Raw genomic sequence first — 27,776 nt, 5'->3', positions numbered from 1 at the left:
TCTTCACATGGCGGCCAGGGTGACCGTGATAAGTCCGTGCTGCCCATCACGGGTGTTCCCCAACACCGACCCTGAGCCCCAGACCCCTGTGCCGCCTGGCCCTGCCCACCCCTCCAGCACCGGCTCCTCCCCTGCTCCAGCCACACCGGTCTCCTTTCCACCTCAGGGTCTTTGCATGTGTGGTCTCCATTGCACCAAATTGTTCCCTCACCTTCGTGGGACCGAGTCCTCAACTTGCCTTGGCCTAGACGAGCTGCCCTCCCTGACTGCCTGGGTAGTCCCTTGCCTCAGCCTCATGGGCGCACCGTGGGGACTCCTCTGAACCACCTCTCATTTCTTCTCTGACTCAGTGACTTATTTTCAACTTCACCAGGCTCTGAGCCTCACAGGACGGACGTCTGATCTGTTTGTTCTCTGCAGGCCTGGTCCAGCAGCTGAGCTCAGTTGGTGCCATTGGAATGAAAGGCCGGCCCACGTGGTGGGTGTCCCTCCTCGCATACCCCCTCGCATACCAGTGATGGTGGGCTCACTACCTACCCAGGGAGCTTTTCCCGTGTCTGTGCGAGGTAGATGCTACGTGTTGGGGATGAGTATCCATCAAGGGGAGAGTAAAGGCCAGAGAGCTGCGTCTGCGTGAAGCAGAGGGGTCCCTTTTCGCAGCCTCTGCCCACAGCTGCAGACCAGGAGGCCTGCAAGTATTCAGTTAAGTCAGAATTTCAAGCCCCAGGGCAGTTCATTCATTTTCAGTCGCTTCGGCCGTCTTCGGACTCTGTCCCTGGGATTTTCCCAGCAAGAATCCTGGAGGGCAATTCACAACGTGGCATTTAATCATCGGCTTTTATTGTTCAGCCCCAGAGCAGGTGCCCGTGGAGACTCTGGGCTCTGTTTATTTAAGAGCTTTGTTGACTTTCAGGGTTTAATCCCCTTAGCAGCTTCCCGGGCCCTGCACTCAGGATTCACCAGGGCCCCCACCTCTCCCCTCCCGCCGCCCGCACCAGGGGCTGAGTTGCAGCCTCTGGCGGCTCCTGAGGACCTGTGAGGAGCCAGGGGTCCGGCCAAGAGGAGCTTAGGGCCTGGACTGCTGTGCCACCGTCCTTTCCCGGCCAGGGCTTGGCCTGGACGGCACTCTCACCTCGCCGCCTCGCGCTCCCTACAGCTGGTCTGGAGGTGCGCTGGGATCCCACAGAACCCGGTCTGGTCCTGCCTTCCCCGGGCCTGTCCCCTTCCCATGCACCTCCACACGGGACCCCCACTTGCCTTTGGGGACCAAGCAGGACTCCCCATGCAGCCCACCGGCTCAGTACATCCTGGGCTCTGCTTCATGTCCCCCTCCACCTCCACCACCAGCCGAGTCCCTGTGAAATCCCTGATCATCTGTGCCATGAGGGACAGAGGACAAATGGGTGAGACTCGGGGGAGGGAGAACACATCTCTGGGTTGGGGAGAGGGAGCAGTCAAGGAGAGCTTCCTGGAGGAGGTGGCATCTAAACAGCCGTGGAGATGCCCGATGCAAACAGAGCCTGTGCAGGAGGATAGCAGGAAATGCTAAGCATAGGCGGGAGGAGCTGTGAGGGTGACCCATCTTCAGGAAATGAGAGACCCCTGAAGCTTATGGGTAACAGGTGTGCAGAGCGGGCTGCCAGGGCACAGCTCGTGGGAGTCTGGTGCCTGAGTGGGTCTTTGCTCGGCTGGCAGCCGAGGGGGACAGGCCCCAGAGGCTCTGGAACCTCATGACAAGGGGCAGGGGCAGGGCGGGCAGGCAGCCGGGCCTGTCCTGAAAGAGCAGGTTTGGAGAGCTCTGCTTAGGTTCTGGCGTGGGTTCTGGCGTGGAGGGTGTCCAGTGAGGGACGGGCTTCCGCTGCAGGAGCCTGGCTGGCGAGCGGCCCTGGCCCTGGGTTGGTGCTGTGTTGCTGTGTTTGCGTCACTGAGAGGGGGCGGCCGAGGTTTGGGGCAGGGCCGCAGGCTCATCGCCCCTCCAGGCTGTGGGGGCCCCCTCCATGACCTGCGGGGCCCGTGGAGCCCCACCCCCACCCCATCCAAATCCAGGTCTGAGCTTGTCTTCAAGTCCACATCCCAAGGGGACCCGATGGAGACCACCCAGCCACTTGGGGGGTGAACTGCCCCGAGTCCGTCACGCCGCGAGCGTTGTACCAGGGGAGCCGGAACCCAGGTGTGCCGGGCTCAAACCACTGACGGCGTCCACCTGGCCTGACATGTGCCCCTTGGCTGCCAAAAGCCTGGGAGAAATGAGGCCAAGCACAGAGTCACATGGCCTCCTTGTAGGCCTGGGGTTCATACAAACCAGGTGTGGAGCAGTGGGCCACTGGCTGAGTCCCGCCGGAGGCACTGAAAGCCACCTCCTCCTGGGCTGCTCTGATGGAGAGAAGCCAGCAGGCTTTACCAGGGTCAAGGGTGAGACCTTTTGCTGCAGGCTAAACGCCCGTCATGTCTGGGTTTGTCATGGCCTTTCTAAGAAAAGACCCCAGCAAGGTACAGTGTCCTGCCCGAGGTCAGCAGGTGGGAAGAGACAGCTCTGCCCTGAGACTGGTCCTTCTGACCATCCCTGGACACCAGGCAGGCCTCCAGCACCTTGAGGAAGTGGCCTCCCAGCTTTGATAAAGGTGTTGAATAGTTGGAGAAAGAATGAAAGCACAGACTCCTTGCCCTAGAGTAGCACAGACATGGCCAGGACATGTGGGTGTGTGCCTCCCAAACAGAAGGCCAGGTCTGCTGCAGAGGGGAGCAGGGGGCCCCTGCGGTCGTGCCGCGCACAACCTGCCCGACTATGCTTTAGCCCTCTAGCAAAGCCAGAACTGAGACCCAGTTCTGTTCGAGTTCCACCACTTCCCAAGGTGAGGCTCTGCAAGTCTAGGCTCTCCACACCTCAGCTTCCCCATCTGTGAAGGGGGGACAACAGACCCTCCTCCCTGGATCACTGACAGTCGATGAGATAATTTACCCCCATGGAAGGGTTAACAGGCGTTAGTGGGAACAAACCTAAGCGTTGTCAAGTGGACGCTTCTGACGTGAATGGAGTTTATGAGGGAGGCAGGGCCACTGAGGATGGGAAGGAGCCAGAAGGCAGCATTGGCAGAAAGGCTGCCATGTGCCAGGCCTTGCCCACGGGGGTTCCACTGGCCTCATTTAGCCCCCATGTCACAGCTGAGGACCCTGAGCCCAGAGCAGTCAACTGATGGGCCAGTAGGCAGGGAGGGCTTCCTGTAAGAGGAAGACCAGGGGGTTGACCCCACCTTAGCTTGCGGGCGGCCTGGAGTCCTGCCTGGCCTGTGGGGCCCCTTCATAAAGTACAGACAGGCTGGTGGCAGAGCCCTCTGCTCCGTGGCGTTGGCTGCAGCTGCGTGGGATTCACAGCTGGAGGAGCTGGGCTGGCCCCAAGCTGAAGACTGGCCATGCCGGGCTCTCCTGGGAGCAGGACAGCCCGTCACCCTGGACAGGGACGACCAACGAGGAGAAAGAGACATGTCAGGGGTCGGGGGACCCGGCTGCCAGCCTTGCTGGGTGCCCTGACCTCTCTGAGCCTTTTTCCTCGCCTGTACAATCATGACGATCCCTGCCCTGCAGAATGGCTGTGAAAATTCCCTGAAGCCTAAGTGCCCGAAGCCTGGGCTGGCGTGGCCCGTGGAGCGGAGGTCTGGCTGCAGCCCTCAGCCCTGTGTTCCAGGGATGGGAGCCTGGGGGTCGCAGACAGCAGGGGTCCCCCCTCCCCACCACCCCACCCCGGGAGCTGCAGCAGGATCTGAAGTCACCGTCTTTGGCTGCGGGGAGACAGTTCACTCCAGGACAGGCATGTTTTCAAGAAAAAGAAAAACACAGGCAGGGAGCCATCCTGGGAACTAATTAGATCCGGAAGGCGGCCCCTGGGGCTGCAAAGCGGCCCCTTGTGGGTGGTGGGTGGGGCTTGGGGGTGTGGGCGAGAGGCGGCAGAGGGGCCCCTGGGACCGTGCACCCACTCTCAGGGCCCCCGTTCCCCATGGCTCTCTGCTCACTGCTGTGGGTCAGGGGTGCCCAGGCCACGGGGACATTCTTGGAGGACAGGTCTGGGAGGGAGTCACATAGGGCCTTGGGCCCCAGATGAGAGAGAGCGCTTGGTCCCTGAGCCCACTAAGTCAGGCAGGGCGGGCTCCCCAGGGGCAGTGTGTTGGCCTGGGCCTAGGGGTCTGCAGGAGAAGGACTGACTACAAAGGTTGGGGGGGGCACTTCAGAGCGTGCGTGCTTGGGGAACCACAGCTGAGGCCACCGGGAGGCGGGCAGGGCACTAGCGAGGCTGAGGACTAAATGGGACACCTCGGTCCCCGAGCCCTGGGGAGAGGTTGCCATCTGGCCGCATTGTGGATGGATGGGCCCAGCCTGGGACCTTGTGGGCACCTGCTGATGATCCCTCCATCCTCAGTTCCTAGCTGACTGCTGGGTGATGACGGGGGTAGCGGGGGAGTCTTCTGATTGCAGGAGGCAATAGAAGAATGGGCAGTGACCTCCGAGTTAGAGGGAAAAAAACAGAGTCTCAGTCCTGGCTCTGCCCGCTGTGTGCTGGGCAGGTAAGGCGTACAGTTGGGCAGGTTGCGCACTGCACAGTTCCAAGGGCAGCCGCCACACGGTGATCTCTGTTAACAATGGTCCGAGGGTTGTGCAGTACCCAACCTGTGTGACGAGTGGCCCTGGGAGGGGTGTCTGGGCCAGTCTGTCTGCCTTCCTGGGCCGGGACTTCCCCACCCATTCCCCTGGCCATCGTGAGCATCCAGAGTCAGCACACACAGTAGATCCTCTTCCAGGGCCCGCCACTGTCAGCCCTCCCGGAAGCCCTGCCACACAGAGACGCAGGAGGTGGGCCCCGGGCACACTTGGCTCTTTTCCATCCCCGGGAGGTGCCACTGGACACCTGGCCTTGACTGCTTTGCTCTGTTGTCGAGTTCTTCCTGACCAGGACTTCCAAGGCCTGCGGACTCCAGCTCATTTTTGAAAACACACACACAATGCTAACAGCTGAATCTGGTCAAGACTGACTGTTGACTTCAGAACTTTGGCTCCAGGACAGGGTGAGGCCGGGGTGGGGGTTGTCAAAAACCCCCCAAATAAACAGAGTCCGCCTCCCAGCCGTGGGGCCCGAGGTTTTCATGTGGAACGCGGCGGTGGGAACCGCGTCTCTCGTTTCCCACTGATTCATGGGATGATTCATCCGTGTGTGGGGAGGCGGCCCAGGAAGCCCGCCCCGCCCCACCTCCCACCCCATCCCCACCACCCACCTCGCCCGCTTAAAGGGACAGGACCTGGTTGGGGGCGGTGCTGTGAACCAGCCGGCTGACTCAGGAGCTCTGCAGGGGGCCCAGGGTCAGGGAGGGCAGAGGTTCTGGGGGTACCAGGCCTATGTCCACCCTCAACAGTCTTTACCTCCAGCCTGTTCCTGGCACACGGCTCCCACGGCGAGACCTGCTTAGGAGGCTGAACAACCTTTGTGGTGGTATTTGCAGACCTGCTGTGTGCTGCTGGGTCAGTTGGGGTCTGGCAGAGCATCCCTGCCCTCCATCCTTCCCACCCTCCCCCTCTCAAGGGCCGCCTCTGCTGGTGACAGCTGGGCGGTGGGGCATCCCGACAGGGCTGCTGTGTCCCAAAGGAGCTGGTGCACGGGTGGGAGGTGAGCCCTGCCACCTTCTCCCTGGGGTTCCTGCAGCCTCCAGGGCCCTGCTGCCTGCCCACGGGGGCGCTGGGAACAGTGCAGTCTCTCGCTCTCACACCCTCCAGCCCAGCTCACACGCACACACACTCGCACACGCGCACACACGCACACATACACGTGCGTGCAAACTCACATGTATGCACACACGTGAACACATGCATGCACACACACGCGCGCATGCACACACAAACGCGCACACGCACACATGCGTGCGCGCGCGCACACACACACACACACACACCCCGCCCCGACCAGGCCTCCCTCCCTCCTGTCTCTGTTTTATCTGTGTCTAACTTGCCTGGGGGAGAACCTTCAGAAAATCCACAAACCAAAACAAAGTCCCCATCGCTCTGCCTCTGCCCTGGATGCCACCATGAGATCTTGTGATGTGTTTTCCTGCCAGCCTGTAACCTGTGAGTGTTTTACAGGGGGTTTTGTTTTCAAATCGTTACATGAAATTGAGTGTGGCTGATTTTAACTCATCTCTAGAAAGGCTGCATTGGAAAGAAGAGCATCTGGGGGGACAGTCCACATGCCGTCCGGATCTGTGGGCGGCCGGGTCAGTGCCTCAGCGGCTTGGGCAGCTCGGGGCTTTCTCTGCCAGCCAGCTGGACCTGGGCAGGGTCAGCCGGTGGGGAGCAGACGTGCCTAAAGCTCTGGAGTCCCTGAGATGGGGGATGGAGTCAGAGTCCCAGAGGTCGGGGATGAAGTCTCTGAGGTCAGGGATGGAGTCCCTGAGGTCGGGGATGGAGTCAGAGTCCCTGAGGTCGGGGACGGGATCCCTGAGGTGAGAGACAGGGTCCCTGAGGCTGGGGACGGGGTCCCTGAGGCCGGGGACGGGGTCGCATGGTGGCACAGCCTCTTCTGCCCGATGCTTTCACCCCTTACCTACCTTGTTCACACTGGGCCAAGTTTGCAGTCGGCCAGACCCACCGGTAGCTGCCCTCATGCTTTGTCTTTGCATCTCTGCTCCCCGCCACCGAGTGCGCCCTTCCAGGCACTGGACTCCGCAGCGCGCCCTGGGCCTGCCTCGGTCCCATTGCTGGTCGCACGGTGCTGGACTGGCCGGTCACTGGCCCGTTCCCTGCACGGGCCGTGCGCCCAGAAGTTGCTCGGCACCCCTGTGAGAGCGAGCGTGGTGGACTGGGCCTTATGCCGGGAGCCCCAAGGAGGATCTGGGAGAAAGCTGCCAGGGGGCTGCCTGGAGGAGGCAGGGCTTGAGCTGTGCCTGGGACAGGCCGGAGCATCGAGGTGGGGAGGGCTCAGGAGAGGTGCGGGTGGAAGGAGGCACAGACAGTGGGTGATGGAGCAGGGGGCAGGCGGCCCCACCGGGGGGGCGATACCTGGCATTGCCCGCTCCAGTGCAGAGCAGAGGTGGGCACGAGCCTAGGCTAAAGAATATCCATGCCTAGTGCCAAGCCCTCCCCTGCCTGGGTCGTCCGGGAACCTTGGGGACATGGGGATTGCCTGGTAGGGGAGAACCTTGTGAGACCACAGAACCTGAAGTGGCCCCTCTGCCTTGAAGGCAGACATGAATGCAGGTTCCCAGCGCCCTTGGACGGGGCCACAGAGCTAGGCTCAGCCCCCACGGGCCAGCTGGCCAGTAGCTTCTCCTCCAGAATTTTGGGGACCATTAGCAATCCACACGGAAATAAGTGTGCTGGGCACCTGCGTGTGCTGGGGGCTGCAGAGCCCTGGCCTGGGTGGGCCCCAGGTCCGTGACCACGACCTCTGAACCTGAGACACCACCCCTCCACCGGGCTTTGCCTCTGCAGGGGGCAGGCCCCTGGCGCCCGCAGTTTGATCATCAAGGAGCCGAGAGTGGGGCACATTCCTAGCTAGGCTCCGGCCACCCTGGACAGGCAGCCTTTGATTCAGGCTGACCGTGGGAGGCTGGGCCCTGAATGGTCAGTGACCACGGGCTGATTGAGAGGCAGACATCACAGGATCAGTGGGGTGGGCCCTCCTCGCCTCCCCTGACCACAGAGCCCAAGACAAGCTCTCTTCTGGGCCCCGAGTTCCAGTCAGGCTTTAAACACAGTCAGGGCCTTGAGTTGGGGGTCTGGCGGGGACGGGGTCCCTAAGGACAGGGAGACCTGTGGCCCCATCCAGAGCCTGGCTCTCCTCCAATGGAGTTTCCATTTTTCCACCTTTGGGACGGAACCAATGACCGCTGCCCTGGCCGCCCCCTGGACAGCAGGGGAGATGAGTCCGGCTGTGGGTGGGGACCTCACTTGTCCACAGAGGCTTCCGAGGCCCCAGCCATGGGCCTGCACTCCTTCCCGTCCCTTTGGACAGTCAGGAAAAACCAGATTTTCTCTAGATCCTGGTGCCGGTCACTTCCCAGAGACCCTCAGCTGCGGAGCTGGGCTTTATGGGCTGAGCCCTCTTTGCTCAGCACCTTCAGGGAGCCTTAAGGTTTGCAAGTCACGGCCTGTTCCACAGGTCTCTGGGGCGGGCAGGGGTGGAGAGGCCCAGAGACTAAGCGATTTACCTAAAGCCACACAGCTGGAGCCCAGCCCGGTGCTCCTTTCGGGCCCTGGGAGCCTCTTACAAGCAGTGCTGAGCAGCACGGGCTCCAGATAACCCTGCAGTCTAGTGGGGGACCCGGGAGACCCCAGCACATACGCCCACAGGGCGGCCAAAGGGGGAGTGGGTCTTGTGCCATCCCTACGCCTCAGGCCCGTGGTCCCAGCAGGCGGCTGCTGATGGCAGCAGAAATCTGAGCCGGTGAAGGCTCCGGGGAAGATCGCGAGCTGCCTGGCAAGCCGTCCTGGGGCGGGGCCAAGCTCGACACACACAGAGGGGCCCTGGCAACTCAGACGGCAGCAGCCCGACGTGGCCCAGGAGGGGGCCGCCCCACGGCCGGGGGTTCAGCCGTGACCTTGTCCAGCCACTGCACGGGCCCAGGGCCTGCAGGGACAGGCCAGAGCTTCAAGCTGCGGTGGGGGACGGTCTCCTTACGCCAGCACACTGCTGTCTAGGAGAGAAAGGGCAAGGGCTCTTGGCAGCTGGCCCAGATAGATCCAGCCTGAACTTTGTATGAGTGCTGTGTGGCCCAGGGTAAGTGTCCTGGCCTCTCTGAGCCTCCCGGCCGCCCTGGCGATACAAGGTGGGGAAGCCCGGCGTCCGCCAGCCTTGGGACAAGCGAGCCCTGTGCCTGGAGGTCTGGGCCTCACTAACGCACGTGGTTCTTCCTGCCAGCGCAGGTCTCCACCAGCTGACCAGCCCGCGGTACAAGTTCAACTTCATCGCCGACGTGGTGGAGAAGATCGCGCCGGCTGTGGTCCACATAGAACTCTTCCTGAGGTGCGTGGAGCCCCTCCTGCCCCCTACCCCACCATGTGCTGGGCCCAGACCAGACTCGATCCTAGCACTTGGGGCGGGGGGGCAGTAGAGACCAGAATGGCTGTGGAGTCCAGCGGACCCTGCTCAGACCGCCTGGCCGCTGTTGCCCTGGGGAGGGCGCCCGTCCCTGACCCTGACCTCGTGGCCTAAGGAGACAGAAAGCAGCTCACACGTGACCCAGCTGTAGGGGCTGCTGCAGGGTCACAGGGGCTGTCTGAGCTGATACCGCCCTGCAAACTCCTGGCTCCCATGGAATCCTAGGAGTCTCTTCCCAAATTGACTTCAACACTGCAGCTCTGTCTTAACCTCACGGCCACTGTGTGTGGAAGGGGCCGGCAGGGGCCCAGACGGGACACACAGGGTCAGACCCCCCCACTTCCATCCTGTTGGAGTCGGAGGGAGCCAGCTCCTTGCATGCCACGCTGCCCGAGGGGACCATCACCAAGACCTCGGCCACAACCCCAGGGCCTCACTTGACTTCACAAAGCTTTCCTCGAGCGGTGGGGGCTGCCAGCATCAAGCCCCACCAAGGCATAGGGACGAGGCAGCCCGCCCCCCACCGCATCCTGGGCAAGGGGCCGGGAGTGGGCAGAATCGCTCCCACGCTGACTCCTAGCCCCAGCATGGGACTTGGCCCCTGCCCACTGGCTGTGGGGCTTGACCAGTGGGAGCCCCTGTCTCCCGGCATCCCGCTCCCAACCTCTGGAGGCCTGGGGTGGTGCTCAGCACCAGCGGTGCTCCAGAGGACAAGCGGACGCCTGGAGCGAGCTCAGCATGGTCCTCGGAACCCGCTCTGTGCCTGTCGCCCCACAGGCTGCCCTTTCTGCCCTTCTGAGCTTCTCCCATCGCCCCGGCCTGGTGCCGCCTCCCGGAGGAGACAGCCAGGCCCAGCCGCCCGCCCCTCAGCGCTGACCGACAGGGCGTGCACCGCACTCTGAGGCCCTCCCACAGGTTGGGAAGGCAGGCTCCCATGTCCCCATTTTCTGGATGTGGAAACAGAGGCCTGGGCCGCTGCCGCAGGCTCAGGGATGCCCCCCGGGGCTCTGGCGTCTTAGAGCCAAGCCCATCCCCCTGCAACACGCTGACCCCCTCACTGCCTTTGCCACGGGCCCCAGACCCTGAAATGTGTCTTTAAGGAAACGGCAGCCCAACGTGTGAATGGCCCGTCCTTGGCCTTCCAGGTGGCTTGTTGCGGGGGCAGCGTCCTTCCAGACACCAGCCCCTGAACCAGCTAGTTGCTGACCACAGCGGGAGGCAGCAACGCTGGGTCCAGCCTTCCCTGGAAGCTGACATCCCGGGGTGGGGGTGGGGTGAGGCTGAGGTGGGCGCCATCCCAGACACAGGCAGCGTGGTCCTCCAGCACAGGCACCTCCGGCTGTGACCCCGGAGTGCGCGGGGGGAGGCCCTGGACTGCCTGGGGCTCTTCCTCAGACCTGAGGCGAGTCCTGCACCCAGCAGGCCCCACAGGGCTCGGGTCTGCTCAGGGAACCGCACGGAACCGGGTGGAGGCAGGAGCTGGTCTCAGGCCTGAGCGGACAGATGCTCTGGTCATCGCGTGGAGGGGCTGAGTGACCAGGTTGCCCAGGTCAAAACCTGGCTCTGCCCTTCCCCTGCCTGACCCGGGCGGCTGGTTCATGTCCCCGGGCTTGGGTCCCCACCTATGAACTGACTGCGGACAGGAGGCTGACCCCTCTGAGCCTCAGTCTCCTCATCCAGGAAATGGGCTGACGCCACCTCCACTGACCCGGGCGGCTTCAGGCCTTGTCTGCCCACCTGTGAACTGGGGGGCCTCTGTCTCCTGTAGGGCGGCCGTGAGCACGGTGGGACGCGGTCCCTGGCTCCGTGGGCGCTCTCGGTGACCTTGGTTGTTCCTGACCTGCTGGGGAGGTGGCGTTTCTGTGCTTCCCAGAGATCTGCTCCGCTCTTCCTCCCTGCCCTTCCCCATCCCCGCCCCCTCACACACACACACACACACACACACACACACACAGAGTTAGACCCTTTATGGCTGGTGTCTCTCCAGCAGCCTCGGGCATGCTTGACCTGCCCCGTCCAGGCCCTGCACTGCGGCCCCAGAGACAGAGGCAACCCTCCCCGGGGAAGGCCCTGAGCCTTCCAAGGGCTTCGGGGCAGGCAGCCAAGGCACCGGAGGGAGGTGGGAGCATGGGCCCCTCAGTGTTTACGACCCTGTCTCTGTGCAGCTGGAGATCTGGGACGCTGACGTTCCCCGGGGACCTGCTGAGTCCCATGGAGCTGTGTGCACATCCTCCTGTCTTCCCTATGGCTTGCTGACCGACTGCCTGCAGACGGGCACCCTGCTTGCTGGAGCAGGTGGTATCGGCCCATTTCCCAGAGTGGGAGACTGAGGCCCAGAGGGGTCACCCTCCTGGCTGTCCACAGTCAGGCAGGTGTAAGTGGGGACCGGACTCAAGGTTACAATCCTGGTCTGTCTGGCTCCAGGGCAGGAAGTGCCTGCTGCGTCGTCACGGTGCTGACATTCACAGGCCTTGCATCTCGTCCTCGCAAATGGCAAGTCACAGGCCATCGTCCCCCTCTGTGGCTGTGAAATGGGTCCAGACTTAACGACTGGCCAAGGCCACAGCCAGGAGGTGGCAGAGCCAGGATTCAATCCTAAGGCCTGGTGGATGCTCGTCTCCCCCAGACCCTGGCTGTGGCCGCCCCTACCCGCAGTCCTGACCCAGCGCACCCACCTGCCTCCCCCACAGACACCCTCTGTTTGGCCGCAACGTGCCCCTGTCCAGCGGCTCAGGCTTCATCATGTCGGAGGCGGGCCTGATTGTCACCAACGCACACGTGGTGTCCAGCACCAACACCGTCTCGGGCCGGCAGCAGCTCAAAGTGCAGCTGCAGAATGGTGACACCTATGAGGCCACCATCAAGGACATCGACAAGAAGTCGGACATCGCCACCATCAAGATCCACCCCAAGGTGAGTGGGTGGGGGGTGGGGAGCCTTTCCTGGACCCTGGGGCTCAGAGACCTTCAGCGCCACTTTCCCGTCAGACAGTCAGAGGAACCGAGGCCCCTGGGGACTGGCAACGTGTCCTAGTCTTGGGTCTAGTGAGACTAGAACCCCAATGTCTGGACACCGCCCTGCAGGGCCCTAAGTGGCCCGGCTGCTGTCCAGGAAATGTGCGGCTCCCACACGGAGGGTGGCGAGTCTCCAGGGCCGGGGACCCTTCCATTGTCCTTCCTGGGCCTATTCCTGGAGATGCCACTGTCCCCCTGGGGGTCACAGAAGGGATGACTCCCTCCTGCATGTTTATTGCTGTTCAGCTTCGTGGTCCCGGCTCCATGGGGCGCTGTGGGCTCACCTGGGGTGATCTGTGCCCTGCCCACGCCATGCAGTCCATGCGGATGGGCGGGGGTTGGGGGCGGGCCCATGTGGGCTGGTGAGTCCAGCTTGGTTGAGCTTGCACCCAGCTTCTGCTCTTTCTGAATAAAAGTTGCCAGGACTTGAGATGATCGATGTCTTGCAAGGAGGCCTCCTCTCACCTGGTCACGTGAAAGGGAATTCAGTGACTCCATGAAATTATCCTAAGGGAGACAGACCCTTGCCCACTTTCGGAGCCCTGTCACAGTCATCCCTGAGCCCGGGGCACCATCTCTATGTTGGAGACGGGGAACCTGGGGGTGACGAGAGGGCCGCACTCAAGGTCAGAGGTTGGCAGACGTTTTCCGTGAAGTGTGGACAGTGAACGATATAGGCTTCACGGGCCCTGTGGTCTCTGTCGCAACCTCTCCACTCTGAACCGTCCTGGGAAGGCAGCCACAGGCCAGACAGATGGCTGGGCTGCGGTCCAGGGAAAGATGTGTTTACAGAAGAGGCTGCTGGATTTGGCCAAGGGCCATAGTATGCGCCCCCTGCTCGAGGACCCCCGTGGGGAGAGGCAGAGCCGTTCGGAGCCCTGGGTGGGTGGCCACTTGGTCTCTCCCCTTCCAGGCACTGGAATCTCCCCCTGGGGAGTGGAGGGGTGCATTCTAGCAGCCACCAAAGATGCTGGCAGGGTCAGTAAGACCAGATGTCCTGGTGCTCAGATGCTCCCAGTGCCTGCAGGGGTTCTCATGACCACAGGTCTGACTTCCAGCCCCCAGCCCTGCGTTAAACTGGGCTTTGGGGAAAGCTGCTGACCTGCGTTGTCCCCTCTGGGTCCTCGTCCCAGATGCCGCTCCCTGGGTCCTCACCTGGGACCCCGTGTGCCTCTTGCTGAGGCTTCACTGCCCAGCAGCACAGAACGTGGCACGTTGAGGCTCCATGCCTCCCACGTGGGCACAGCTGCTCAACGCCTCCTTAACCCTCACTTCTGTGTACAGCATTTTTCCTGCTTTATCAAGAGCTGCTGTGAAAAACAGAAAACTTCTTACTTGACTTAGAGGCAGACAGTACGTAGGGGACGCTCCTGACACGGGAGGAGAGGCTGGACGGATGGAGCCCACAGTCCTGAGGGTCTGTGGCTCAGAGTCCTGGCCTCTGACCTCCAGAGTCAGCAGAGGCCCCTGGGATCTGGGCGCGGCTGTGCCTCCAGGCTGTGCCCAGCCAGACCTCTCTGTGTCCTCCCTGATGTGGACCTTGTGGCTTGCCTTGGGGAGACCTGTGGTCGCTGGTGGGCTGAGCCCCTGCTCTGCAAATGCCAGCCCTGGGTCTGGTGGCCCCCAAGGGTCAGCCAGCCTTGCTTTGGCCTGCACCCTGATGGCTCTGTCCAACTGCTCCGGGGACCACCCTGCCCGGGGCCTGGCCATAATTTGGCTCTGGTCCCACCAAAGGCCCACCACTGAGCTTCCCTTCCCGTGCCCTCCCCACCTCCCCCCACCCCCAGAAAAAGCTCCCTGCGCTGCTGCTGGGCCACTCGGCAGACCTGCGGCCCGGCGAGTTTGTGGTGGCCATCGGCAGCCCCTTCGCCCTGCAGAACACGGTGACCACCGGCATCGTCAGCACAGCCCAACGGGATGGCCGGGAGCTGGGCCTCCGGGACTCTGACATGGACTACATTCAGACAGACGCCATCATCAATGTGAGTGTGCACAGCGGCCTCAAGGCGGGTCCTCAGAGCGCCGCCCCGGAGCCCCGCCCCGGAGCCCCGCCCCCATAGCCCCGCCCCCACAGCCCCGCCCCCCACAGCCCCGCCCCCCACAGCCCCGCCCCCCACAGCCCGTCTATCTCTCCAATATGTCCACTGGTGGAAAGTTCTTTCTTTACATTAAGTGCAGCTCTGACTCCCGGGACTTCTGCCCGTGGGCACCAGGCTGGCCCTCTAAGTCTCAGAGGCCGCAGCCCTGACCCGGGACAGTCCTTTAGAGTCGTAGAGATGCAGCCAAGACCTCAGAAATATTTTTGCCTAAATCACACACCCCAACAACATCATTACCATTATTATTGCTGCTACTATTATTATCCTATTGGATGCCACGTCTTACATTCACAAAGCCGTTTGTCCAGACACCCAGCGCCTGCCACCTCTCTGCTTTACCATGGTTCGGAGAAGGCAATGGCACCCCACTCCAGTGTTCTTGCCTGGAAAATCCCATGGACAGGGAGCCTGGTAGGCTGCAGTCCATGGGGTCTCTAAGAGTTGGACACGACTGAGCGACTTCACTTTCATTTTTCAGTTTTCATGCATTGGGGAAGGAAATGGCGACCCACTCCAGTGTTCTTGCCTGGAGAATCCCCGGGATAGGGGAGCCTGGTGGGCTGCCGTCTATGGGGTCACACAGAGTCAGACACGACTGAAGCAACTTAGCAGCAGCAAACCCTCTTCTGGGAAGTGTTGGTCTTTGAAAGACTTCTCGATGCCAGTGGGATGAGAAACGGTGCCCTGTCCTGCATCCACCGGGGAGGGTGGAGACATGGATGAGAGGCTGGAGGGAGCCCATGAGGTCTGGGCGGACAGTGCCGGCCAGCTCAGACCCCGATGATCAGAGACGACCGTGCACTTGGCCACTGCGGGCCTCAGCCTTCTTGTCTGTGGAATGGGCGCTGAGGCCTATTAAGCCTGTTGTGCTCAGTTGCTTCAGTCGTGTCTGACTCTTTGCGACCCCATGGACTGTAGCCTGCCAGGCTCCTCTATCCATGGAATTTTCCAGGCAAGAATAATGGAGTGGGTTGCCATTTCCTTCTCCATTCAACCCTGTTGGGGGAGGAAATTCAATTACATGTTTCTGGGCCCGTTGGATGGTAGTTTCTAAAGAAAAAGCTTCAGAAGCCCTCCAGGAGGGGAGGTGCGGGGCCTGGCTGACGTGCATTTCCTCCCTGCAGTACGGGAACTCCGGGGGACCGCTGGTGAACCTGGTGAGTGTCCCCTGGGGCAGGGGCCTGCGGTTTTCTGGGGCCCTGTTCACACTGGGATGGGCGGCACAGCCTCGAGGGGGACTTGGGGCCCAGAACACAGCCCTCGTGCCTTCACACCCAATGGTCTGGGGGCTCCGGAGGAGGATGCAACCCCAAGCATGTGCTGCCCCCAGGGGAGCTGATGCTGTCGGAGGAGCGAGGGAGGTCTCAGAGCAGCAGGACCCGGTGCCTGTGGTGGGCCTGGGGCAGGGGACACGGGTCAGGGGCCGGTCCCCACATCATGTTGACGGGAGAGGAGCTGGGCTTGCCACGCACCTCTGGGGCTGGTGTCTGGGCCGTGTAAGGATAGACGCAGGCGGGGTCCCGCAGGAGCGCTGGGGCAGGGGTGTCTGCCGGGCACCCCTGGGAGGAGCTGCGTCCAGGAGTGGGGTCTCAGGTGGCAGATCAGGCCAAGCAGCACCCGCCTCCTGGCGGGGGAGGGCAGGACAGGGAGGGAGCCCAGCTCGAAAGGGACAGATAGTGGAGGATGCTGGGGGCTGCCCTGACCCCATGTTCCCCCACCCTGCTTCTCGAAAGAGGGGATAGAGGGTCCCCCAGTCTCACCATGTCCCTCTTGGCTCCAGCCCCTCAGAAGGCTGGCTGGGGGCGTCCTCGGTCAGTAGACACAGCTTCTCGGGGGCAGACTGTAGCTTCCCAGGTCAACACTCTGCAGTGATGCAGCTAGGGGTCAGCTGTGGAGGCAAACGGCGGGAGAGGTGGGGGTCCCTGACTCAGACCTGGACCCTGGAGCACCTTTAGGGAGCTTCTCAGGGAGGGCGCTGACGGCCAGGGCCCCTGGTCTGGGAGCCGAGTCGCACGGACACGCTGCTCTGCCACTGAGGGCAGTGGCCACTTGGGCTCTCGGAGTGACTGCCCGCTCTGATCTCCCGCCCAGGACGGTGAGGTCATTGGCATCAACACACTCAAGGTCGCGGCCGGCATCTCCTTTGCCATCCCCTCAGACCGCATCATGCGCTTCCTCTCAGAGTTCCAGGACAAGACTGGCAAAGGTACGGAGCCCCCACGTGGGGTCAGGGACACTGCCCCAGGGCTGAGCTCAAAGCCTCCAGCAGGGCCAGGCGATCCCACCATGCTCTGTGATGGCACCCACTGCCCAGCTCACCCTGATGTCTCAAGACCCCCAACCGGGGATACCTCAGCCTCTCTCCCATCCTCTCCTCACCTCATGACGATGACCACCCGCATCCCTCTAGACGGTCCCCTCTGGCTGGGGATCGTCCACCTCACCTCCCACCTCCTAAGGTGGTGGCCCCTAGGTTTCACTCATCTGAGCCACTCCATAGTTGCCAGACCCAGATAGAACTTCCTTCTATCCCATTAACCCATCTGCCCTCCCACCCACCAGCCCATCCACCTACTCACCAACCCACCCATCCATCCTCCCACCCACCGTCCCACCCACGCACCAACTCATCCATCCATCCACTCATCGCTTCATCCACCTGTCCTTCCTTTCTACCTTCTTTTTCTTGCTTTCCTTCCTCCCATCCCTCCCTCTGTTCATTCATGCATCCACCCCCCCTGCATCTTTTTATCTATCTAGTTTTTGAGATGGTGGTTTTCCTTCTTCATCTTTTGATATGGTAAATTTCTTTGGTTGGTTTTATAATATTAAACTATCCTTGCATTCCTGGAATAAAGCTCACTTAGTCGTGATGTATTATCCTGCTTTATATATTGCTACACTTGATTTGCTGAAAGCATTTCAAGACTTTCCACGTCTATCTTCATGAGGAATGTGGGTCTAGTTCTCTTTCTGGTTTGGTGTTGGGATAATGAGTTGAGAAGTGGCTTAGGAAAAACATTCCCCTGTCTGTCTCTTCTACTCTCCGTTTTCTACTGCAGTGCTATTTTACTTCTGACACATCTGGTCAGCAATAAGTGGGGTTTCTCCCTGCCAAGCTGAGTGTCTTACAATTTAACTCAATTCTGACACTGTCTACCTGGAGATAGCATCAGACCCCACAAGTTAAGGGCTCAGTCCTATGACTGTCCCAGCCCTGCCTTCAGATGCCAATTGCACACTGACTATAAATCAGAATTGCCCATGACCCCTTTCTTGGGTTGGATCGTTTGCTAGAGCAGGAAGACTGTTTTCTCAACAGATAACCAGTTTATTGTAAAGCATATGTCTCAGGAACAGCCTGATGAAGAGATTTGTAAGGCAAGGTGTGGGGGAAGGATGCGGAGCCCATGGTCTCTGGGTGCACCTCCACACAATCGCCAACCCAGAAGCTCTTCAAACGCATCTTTCTGGGATTTTGTGGCGGCTGCACGACATAGGCATGGTTGACTAGGCTGCTGTGTGTGTGTTAGTCACTCAGTCGTGTTCGACTCTGTGCGACCCCATGGACTGGAGCCCATCTACTGTCGACCGTAGCTTCTCTGTCCATGAGGTTCTCCAGGCAAGAATACCAGAGTGGATTGCCATGCCCTCCTCCAGGGGATCTCCCCTACCCAGGGATTGAAGCTGGGTCTCCTGCATTGCAGACGGACTGTACCATCTGAGCCACAAGGGAAGCCTCTGAATAAGTTATTAGCCACTGGCAATTGATTCAACCTCTAGTTCATCTCCTCTCCCTGAAGCAAGGCAGAGAAGGCTGAGGAGAAACGTTCCAATCTTCCAATTACGTGGTCGGTTCCCCTTGCAACCAACTGACACCCTTAGGGGCTTTCCAAAACTTACCTCATTAACATAAAGTCAAATGTGATTGAAAGGGACTTGTGAATAACGAAAAGCCAAGTGAGAGTTAGACCATAAGGAAGGCTGAGCGCCAAAAAACAAAAAAAAAAACAAAAAGGAAGAAGAAGGCTGAGTACCAAAGAATTGATGCTTTCAAACTGTGGTGCTGGAGAAGACCCTTGAGAGTCTGTGGACAGCAAAGAGATCAAACCAGTCCATCCTAAAGGAAATCAACAATGGAATATTCATTGGAAGGACTGATGCTGAAGCTGAAGCTCCAGTATTTTGGCCACCTGATGCAAAGAAAATTGTCACATTGGAAAAGACCCTGATGTTAGGAAAGATTGAGAACAGGAGGAGAAGGGGACGACAGAGGATGAGATGGTTGGATGGCATCATGGACTCAATGAACAGGAGATGGTGAAGGACAGGGAAGCCTGGCGTGCTGCAGTCCATGGGATTGCAAAGAGTCGGACACGACTGAGTGACTGAACAACAATAACAATTTCACCTTTAGAGGTCTGGAACTATTTCAGGAGCTGTGAGAAAAAAATGTCCCTTAGAAATCTGATCACTTTAGGGAAGTACAAAAGTTTCAGGAGCTATGTGTTAGGAACCCTGGATGAAGACCAAAATATGTATACATTTCTTATTATTGGTCACAGTATCACAGAAATAGCCACTCATTTTCAGTTTCTAGACCCGTTTGTGTAGAACTGATATGGTATCTTCCTTAGGCATCCGTTAGACTTCTCCTATAAGACCGTCTGGGCTTGAAGTTACTTTGTGGCAAGATTTTTAACTATTTCAATTTCTGTAATAGATGTGGGGCTATAAAAAGTGTTAGTCCCTCAGTCTTATCTGACTCTTTGCAGTCCCCTGGCCTGTAGCCCACCAGGCTCCCCTGTCCATGGCATTCTCCAGGCAAGAATACTGCAGTGGGTTGCTGTTCCCTTCTCCAGGGGACCTTCCTGACCCAGGGATGGAATCCAGGTCTCCTGCATCACAGACAGATTCTTTACTGTCTGAGTGACTAGGGAAGCCCATATAGGGCTATGGAGGTTATCGTTGCTTCCTGAGTGAACTTTCGTAGTCTGAAATTTTCAAGAAATTGGTTCCGTTTACCTCTGTGGTCAAGTTTATTGAGCCCTAGTTGTTCATATTAGTCTCTTATCTTCTTAATACCTATCGAATCTGTAGTGATGTCACCTCTCCCATTCTTGATACTGATCATTGTGTCTTTTTTCCCCCTAATTAGTCTGGCTAAAAACGTATCAATTTTGTTGATTACGAAAAATCAACTTTTGGTTTTCATTTATTTTCTCCACGTTTTCCACTTTCTATTTCTTTGATTTCTACTCTTTATTATTTCTTTTCTTCTGCCTACATTAGATTTCATTTGATCTTCTTTTTCTAGTTTTAAGGAGAAGGCTGAAGTCACTGATTGGATATCTCTCTTTTTTTCTGATATTGGTACTTGTAGTGCTATTAATTTCCCTCTAGGTACAGCTTTGCCTCCACCCCACGAAGTTTGGCATGTTGTATCTGGTTTTGTTTTTTCAATTTAAAATGCCTTCTAATTTCTCTTTTGATCTATTCCTTAAAGTTGGGTTATTTAGCAGTATGTATATTTACTTTCTAAGTTATTGTGAATTGTGTAGAGACCTTGTGGTTTAATTCCACTGTGGCCAGGGAGCACAGTTTTGTGATACAAAATTTAAAAATGTGCTGAGACTGCTTTAGTGTTTGTTGCTGTTGTTCAGTCGCTCAGTCGTGCCCGGCTCTTTGTGACCCCACGGAATGCAGCACACCAGCCTGCCCGGTCCTTCACCATGTTTAGGGTTAGACTATGTGAAGGTTGTTGTGGAGTCTAAGACACCTGCTAAGTCACAGGCTGGAGAAGCTGGGGGCACAGAGCTACCACCTTAGCCGTCTATGTTTGTATTGCTCCAGCCAGGGGCCTGCCACGTCGTTAGAGCTCACTGGGTGTTATCAATTAATATCTGGTTTTTGGAGAAGGCAGGAGAAGGTGACCAGTTCAGATCATGGCAAGGCGACTTGGGGAGCCTGTGGGATGGAGGCTGGGGCAGGTGGGTCCACTGTCCACTGGGGTCGGGTAGGGGGCCCAGCAAGAGAGCAGATGTCAGAGCTGATGTGGGTGAATGGTGCCCAACGATGAGGGAGGGCCCGAAGCCCCCAGATCAGAACCACGGCCTCTCCCAGGCCCTCAGGAGTAGCCACGTGGGGAGTGGTGCCTCTGGGCTCCTGAGGACACAGGGGCTGGGCTGGCCCCAGGGGCGTAGCTCCTGCTGCCTCTGCTCCCTGCCCAGGCCCCTCGGGGAGTACTGAGGCCTCCATGGCAGCTGTAACCAAGTCCCGACACGCTCTGTTTCTAGACTGGAAGAAGCGCTTCATCGGCATCCGGATGAGGACCATCACACCAAGGTGAGTGTCCGAAGGATGCTGGCGCCCGCCGCCCCTCACCCCCACACTCCTCCCGGGCCCTGGCCCCAGTGGGCCTGGCCACCGGCAGGTGCTCCCATGGACCAGACGCATCAGGCTTCTGAGCCTTTGCTCAGGTCAGTCCCGCAGCCTGGAACACCTTTCCCCCTCAGCCTGATCCAAAGGACTCCGTTCAGGTGCTCCTCCTCCAGGAAGCCTCCCAGATTAGTTTTCCTGGGGCTACCATAACAAATGACCCCAAGTTAGTGGCTTAAAACAACAGAAATCCTTTCTGTCAATAGTTCTGGAAGCCCTCAGTCCAAACTCAAGGGATCAACAGGGCTGAACTCCATGGATGCTTCAGGGAAGGGTCCTTCCTTGTATCTCCCAGCTTCTAGTGGTTCTGGGTGTTTTTTGGGTTGTATTTGCATCACTACAAGCTCTGCCTTTCTCATTGCATGGTGGGCACGTAGCCCCCAGATTAGAGCCAGGATATCTCCCAGACTCTCAAGAGCAGCCACGTGGGGAGAGGTGACTCTGAGCGCCTGATCACACAGGAGCTGGGCTGGTCCAAGGAGGGTGGCCCCTGCTGCCTTCTCCCTCTTCTTTCTCTGATAAAAACACCAGCCATTGGATTTCGGGACCACCCTAAGTCAGGCTGCTCTCATCTCAAGATTCTTAACCAGGTGAATCAGCCAAGTCGCTATGTCTAAACAAGGTCACGTTCTGAGGCCTGAGCAGACTTGAATTCTGGGAAGGGGACACCATTCTCCCTGCCCGGAGGCCACTTCAAGGGGAGGAGATGTCTCCTCTTCAATTACACAGCTGCGCTTCCCTCCCCAGCTTGCACTGGGTCCCCCGATGTGAGAGCTGCCCACTCCCAACCTTGGCCACGAGCTCTCTGTGAGCAAGGGCTGTGTCCTGCTCACCCCCAGGGCCGGGACTATAACAGAGCAGGTGTCTGCAAATTCTGAGTGCATGAAATAGGGGAGGGGCTGGGGAAGAGGAGGGACAGGGAAGAAGGAAGGGAGGCCGAAGGGAAGAAAATGCAAAGTCCAGGGATTTGGAGAAGGAAGAGGTCACTGCGCTGGGGAGCTCTGGGGCTAACTCAGCTCATCTGAGGGACCCTCCCACCCACACAGTCCCTAAGATGACATTCCTTCCTGTGTCGGCAGCGGTTCCTCTGGGGAGTAAACCTGAAAGCAATTTGGAATCAAGACCAGTGTGTCAATTTACCATCTAAAGGTGTCATTTTTCTCTTCCATCCAGCCATCCATCCACCCGGCCTTCCGTCCAGCCATCCGTTACACCATCCTTCCAGCCTTCTGTCTCTCCACGTTCACCTGTTGTCTGTTCATCCTCCTTCTGTCTGCCCGTCTATCCGTCACTCTTTCCTTCCCTCCGTCCCGCCATCTGATCTCCCATCCCTCTTCTTTCTTTCCCTCCTTACCCCTCCTCCCGCTCATCCTCCCGTCTGTCCGTCACTCTCCCCTCTCCACACTTGGAATCATCCACCCTCACTGAGATTTCTTTCGAGGAGCCCGAGCTGAGTGGGGGTCACAGACAAGAACCAGTGACAACCCAGAGTGGTCAGTGGCAGGCCCCTGCAGCGTGGGGGCACAGAGGAGACTCCTCGTCCTGGGTGGAGGAGGGGACGAGGGGGCAGCTTTGTACTAAGTGAGCTTAGAGGCCCAGAAGAAGTGCCTTAACGGTGGAACTGTCTTTTCAGTTTGGTGGAGGAGCTAAAGGCCAGTAACCCAGACTTCCCAGCAGTCAGCAGTGGGATTTACGTGCAAGAAGTTGTTCCGAATTCACCTTCTCAGAGGTAAGCTCCACCGGAGGAAGCAAGGAGGTTGGGCGGGCGGGCTCGGGGCCTGGGCCGGACTTCACTGACCTTGCATGACTTTTAGCTTCCTGGCAACGTGGTGTAACGTGAAAATGGCAGGCGGGATCCTGGCCAGTCCTCTAAGCTGGGCTCAGGCTGGAGGCCGAAGGCTGTCCCCTCCTTGGCCCAGAATGTCCTTCCCTTTGGGTTTGGAGAGACAGTGCAGTGGAGGTCCTCACCCCCCAAGCTGAGAACTGCATGCCAGCCTGACTCTCACCAGCCTTGCGGGTCAGCCTGGGTCTTTCCTGGCCAGTTTCCTCATCAGCAATGGGTATGATTCTGCCTACTCTTCCTCCCCCACGGGACACTGTCAAGATCAATTAGGGAACAAAGCCTTGCCTTCTCGGAACCTGAAGATGAGGGAAAGGTCGAGTGTTGCAGCGTGGTGGGCTGAAGCAGGCCGTGCGGTGGGCGATGGCACTCGTGATCCTGTGCCCTGGATCGGCGCCGAACAAGCGCCCACCCTGCCTCCTCCCTGGCGTCCCTCTGTGCAGTGGGTGGGCTCCTTTGGATCCTGCTTCTAAAGTGTAGCTTCAGGAGCAAGAAGTGGCCCATGTAGGGTCTGGGGCCCCTCTGGGGGTGGTGAGTGGAGCCAGGCAGGAGGGTATCCCAGCCCCTTCAACCCAACAGGACCTGTTTTCTCTGTTTTGTGTGCTGGGCTGGAAGATGCAGATCCCTGGAGTCTTCCTGCCCTGAACACAGCACGCGTGCTCAGCCCACAGCCGCCGTGCAGTAAAAATTGTTGAGATACAGATCTGTGATGCCAAAGAGTAATCACCCCCAACTCAGGCTCTCTATTTGGGGGTGCTGGGGCAGCAGGCAGGCGTCAGGGAGAGTGGCCACACGCAGGGTGCCCTGGACAGGGGAGCTTGGTGGCGACGGTGGCTGCGGCTGACCCAGGCTGGGTCGTGAGCTGGGCGTTCCAGCTGCGTCCCCTCAGGGGCTCCTCACTGCAGCCTACGAGGTGTGGGCTCTCATCCCATTGCTCAGATGGGAAGACTGGGCCTTGACGCAGTCAGTCCTCTGAGGTCATGCAGCTAGCCCGTGTGGATCTGGGTCCTGTCACCCGCGAACCTGACCTCGGTGCCACTCTGCCTGCCCTCTGGATGGAGGGGAAGGTCACGGCAAGTCAGGTGCAGAAGGGGGCTGGCCTCGCTCGTTCCAGCCCTGACTGGAAGTCTTAGTAACTGCCGCAGTGGTGGAATCGATACCCTGGACCTCGCTGTGATTTGCCGAGAGCGTCCCCACCCAGGGCTGCAGTGGCGGGAACCGAGGCTCACGGAGCCGCATCCTTGGCCCAGGTTGGGAGGCCGCAGCCAGAACATGACTTCATTCCCCATGCTGTACAGAAAAGTCAACAGACAAAGCGTTAGCCGGTGGTTGGACAGTGGCCTCTGCCCGGGGTGAGAGCCTGGCGGTCAGGACCCTGTTCTCACCTGTTGAAATGACTTTCCTTAAACCTGAGGCTGTTAGAGGCACCCAAGCCCTGGCCTCTCGGAGAGGAGCTGTGACCGCCTCTCTCTCCCGTTGGCAGGGGGGGCATCCAGGATGGAGACATCATCGTCAAGGTCAACGGGCGGCCCCTGGCCGACTCGAGCGAGCTGCAGGAGGCCGTGCTGACCGAGTCCCCCCTGCTGCTGGAGGTGCGGCGCGGCAATGACGACCTGCTCTTCAGCATCGCGCCCGAGGTGGTCCTGTGAAGGTGGGGCCGTCTCCCCCAACCCCGCCCGTCGCCAAGGACCGGGGCCCGCGGGCTGGCTCCCTCCAGAGCCGCTGCCCTCGCGGGATCAGGACGAAGGACCCGGGTCGGTCCTCAGCACAGCCAGCGGACTCTTCCCGGCATCCAGGACCGGAGCCACAGGCTGGCTGGGCTTCGCCGGGGGCCCGCATCTCAGCCGCATCACAGTGCCCCCCACGCCACCCCCAAATGCTCCGGGGGGCCCCCCACATTCCCAGATCTAGAAGACTCTCGTATTCCCCCTAAAACCCCTCCTCTCTCCCACCTTCCTGCCTTTGCACCCGTCCGTAGGGTACTTCTCTGTAAACGCCTGCCGTTCCTTCCCCACCCACACCTCCCCAGCTCTCGCTGATCAGGTCTCAGGCCCCCAGCCTCCTCCTCTCCCTGGGGTGTCTCTCTGCCCCCCACAACACAGCGCCCATCACCTTAAATGACCAGGGCTGTCTGCCTGGCTCACCTGCCCCCACTGAGAGTCCGGTGTGGCGGGTCTGGCCGGAAGCTGGCACTGTGAAGCATCCCCTGATGACCTAGCCGAGCCCTAGGGCTTGGCGACCAGCCCCGGCCTCCCAGGTGGGGGAGAAGCAAGCAGAGAGAGAGCAGAGGGTGTCTCCCACCCCTGCCTCCCGGGAGGCTGGCCTGTCCTCCCGGAGAAGACCCTGGGGTGGGGTGGGGACTGCGGAGGAAGCTGGGACCTGCGGGCAAGGGGAGGCGAGGACTGAGCCGCTGGCCTCCCCAGCTGTTCCGCGGGTAGCGGGGACTCATGGCATCCCCAGGAGCTCAGGTGGTCCCCTCTCGGTGGGGAGCCTGTTTCCGGGTGACCCCGTGAGCTCCCCAGCGTAGTCCGGCCCCCGAGTTGCTTGTACTGTATGTTTCTCTACTGTATGGAAATTAAAGTTTACAAGCACGTGGTTCTGGGCCAGCCAGGGCGCATCTGGGGCCCCCTGCCTGCTGCTGCACAGCTCCTCCTGACCCAGAGCCGACCCGTCCGTCAGCAGGCACAGAGACAGCGGCGGGGTCCGCCGCCCAGAGCAGCGCCTGAGCATCGCCATGCCCCAGCCGCCCCCCCCTCAGCCCCGGGCTCCCCACTTTGATTCCTGGCCCCTGGTCCCCAGTAAGATGCCTCCCCTCCCCATTGCAGGAGCCTCTCCCCTGACACAGGAGGGTCCTGAGACCACCCACCTCCTGGCAGTGGCCTCCTGGCTGCTTGGAGAGGTGTCTGGCTGGCAACGGCGAGCCACCGCGTGTGCAGTGCATGCCTGGTCAGGCCGTGGGGTGAAGTCTCCCTGTGTCATCTTCACTCCAGACCACCCAGCAAGGGCGCTTGTGGCAGAACCGGGGAGGCCGGGGCAAAGCCAGCTGCCCAGGACCCCAGCGGGGGCTGCCGGCAGGGACCGAGAGCTGTGAAGTCGCCCAGAGCCCGCCCCCAGGGTCGCGTGAGCGGGAGGCTGAGGGGCGCTGATCCGGGCTGAGAAGGAGAGCCCAGCCCGGAGTTCGGGACCACCGTCCTGGAAAGATGCAGCCCCCTTTGGTCCAAACCTCTCAGAGCAGCAGGGCCTGCCCCCAGCCGGCCTCTGTGTGACCACAGCCAGCTTGTCACTCAGGGCTGGGGGGGGAACTACAGACTTCACGCTTTCCCAACTCCGAAAGCCTGAGATTCGACAGGTCCAAACTTAAATGACCTGCCAAGGGGGCTAATTCTAGGAGCTAGCCTCGGATGGCCACGGTGGTGGCTGGAATCCCGCTCAGTACCTGGAGGGACTCATGGGAGATGGGCCCGGAGGGTGGGGGTCTGGAAGGGCCGAGTGGGGCTGACTGTGGCCACAGGCCGGCTGGACAAATGGGGTGGGAGGTGGATAGGGAATCAGACTGAAGAGCTCTCAGCACCCACAGCCATGAAAGAACCCGAGACCGTCTGGTGACACCGTGACCCCATTCGCCATCCTAGTTTTGCAGTCCCGGGGTCAGACGATCACAGAACTGAGCACACTCCCCACCCCCAGGCCACGTCCAGGGCCTGCTGGGGAAGGAGGGGGCCGGCACAGAGGCCACCCTGCAAGGAGCCTCCCAGCCCCACCACGCAGTGGTCCCTGCCACCCACCGGCCAGCCCACCCCCTTGCCCTGTCCACCCTGAGCCAACTCCTATCACGGCCCGCCCTGCAGCCAGAGTTCTCCGAAACTGTCCAGGCACTGCCCCGGAGCCTGGCCCAGCCCCCACTGTGGGACCACCCACCTCGCAGCCAGCCCCCATGCCCCTCGCCCACCCAGGGTGGACCAGACCATCCTCACAGAGCAGGCCTGTGCCATCTCACCCCCCCTGCCCCTACCCCGCCCACTGCTCAATCTGGAGCAGTCGTGATGCCCAGGGTCGGTCCACTTGCCGAGGTCTCCGCTCTCACCGGCCCCAGGCGGGCCCCAGCTCTCACCAGGAACTGAACTGACCTGACCCCCTTGATCACGGGCCCAGAGCCCTCTCCACAACGTTGCACAGAGCCTGGTCCTTGTTCTCCATCTCTGGCCCCCGTCAGTGTGCCCAGCGGCCACGTGGTCCTCCCTGGGGGTAGGGAGCCCAGGGAGCTGGGGCAGCTGTCCAGGTCAAGGCCGCTGGTCTGGGGGCCTGGGCTTGGGTGGACGATGAGCTGGAAGTAGGGCACTAAGAGCGGAGCCTTGGACTTGAGCGGGGCCAGGCGTCTGAGAGGGCTCTGGGGCCCGCGATCAAGGGGGTCAGGTCAGTTCAGTTCCTGGTGAGAGCTGCTTCCTGGCCTGGCAGAGGCTGCTGATGGCTCTATGCCCAGGAGGCAGGGGTAGGGGTGGGGAGCTGGCAGGAGAGGACTGGAGTCCTTCCTACATGGGCGGCAAGCCCACCGTGAAGCTACCCACCTTGTCTAACCCTGCTCGCTCCCCCAAGGCCTCGCCTCCACTTCCCGTGACGCTGAGGGTAGGGAGGGCTTCCGCTTGTGAAATTGGGGTACACGATCCAGTCCTTAGCGCAGCGGCGCAGGTATGGGGAGGAATGGAGCAGGGAAGGAGAGAAGCAGACCGGCCTGCGGGTGTTGTGCTGGAGGGATCAGGGGGTGACGACGCCGGCTGAGCCCTCTGAAGAGCTGTGCAGGTGGCGAGCTGGTGGCAGAGGTGGCCCCACCTGCCCCCCTTCCGGGGGTGGAGTTAGTGTCTCCTGGGCCCCGAGGGGACCCCTAGGCTCCCGAGGGAGCCCTGAGCCCAGAGCTGTCCCCTGCAGCTGCAGGTGTCCTCAGAGGTGAGGGTGTAGGGGGGACCTGGCCAGCCGCTCCCGCCTGAGACTTGGAGAGACAGACAGCGGGGTGCCCAGCACCTGCCCAGAGGTCCAGCGGCGTCAAGTACTTGCAAGTGCCCAGGATGGGTCACCGGCACCCTCCGGGCATTTTCCAGAACCATCTTCCCCTGAGGTGTGGTGCTGGGGTGCACCAGGCTCCCTGACATGGCCTCTGCGGGTGTCGATGATGACCAGCCCATCAGCATCGCCTCTCCCTTCCACCACCACCTGGAAACCCTCGTGTTTGGAGGAGAGTCATGACTGTGGCCCCAAAGGGGTGGTGCTGAGGCCCATCTGACCCCAAAGCCGCTTTGCTGCAGCAAGTGTCAAAT

The 27,776-nt window shown here is 60.2% G+C and overlaps 1 protein-coding gene across 1 annotated transcript in view; it reads left to right on the top strand.

Moving 5' to 3' along the window:
• HTRA3 (HtrA serine peptidase 3) overlaps window positions 1-25,062 on the top strand; it is a 29,500-nt gene extending 4,438 nt beyond the window's left edge. The window contains exons 2-9 of the mRNA XM_086407430.1: window positions 8,902-9,001; window positions 11,767-11,989; window positions 13,878-14,072; window positions 15,314-15,346; window positions 16,281-16,395; window positions 20,486-20,534; window positions 22,261-22,356; window positions 23,951-25,062. Of these exons, the coding sequence (XP_086263556.1) occupies window positions 8,902-9,001; window positions 11,767-11,989; window positions 13,878-14,072; window positions 15,314-15,346; window positions 16,281-16,395; window positions 20,486-20,534; window positions 22,261-22,356; window positions 23,951-24,116 (977 nt within the window). The 3' untranslated portion in view covers window positions 24,117-25,062. The remainder of the gene's footprint in view (window positions 1-8,901; window positions 9,002-11,766; window positions 11,990-13,877; window positions 14,073-15,313; window positions 15,347-16,280; window positions 16,396-20,485; window positions 20,535-22,260; window positions 22,357-23,950) is intronic.
• Window positions 25,063-27,776: the final 2,714 nt, after the last annotated feature.

This window comes from Bos grunniens, chromosome 6 (assembly GCF_055505025.1).
Source record: "Bos grunniens cultivar Pamir isolate PY7600 chromosome 6, Bosgru_T2T1.0, whole genome shotgun sequence".
Taxonomy (NCBI): domain Eukaryota; kingdom Metazoa; phylum Chordata; class Mammalia; order Artiodactyla; family Bovidae; genus Bos; species Bos grunniens.
The sequence above is the reverse complement of the archived record's forward strand: the minus strand, read 5'-3'. Positions and strand labels throughout refer to the sequence as shown.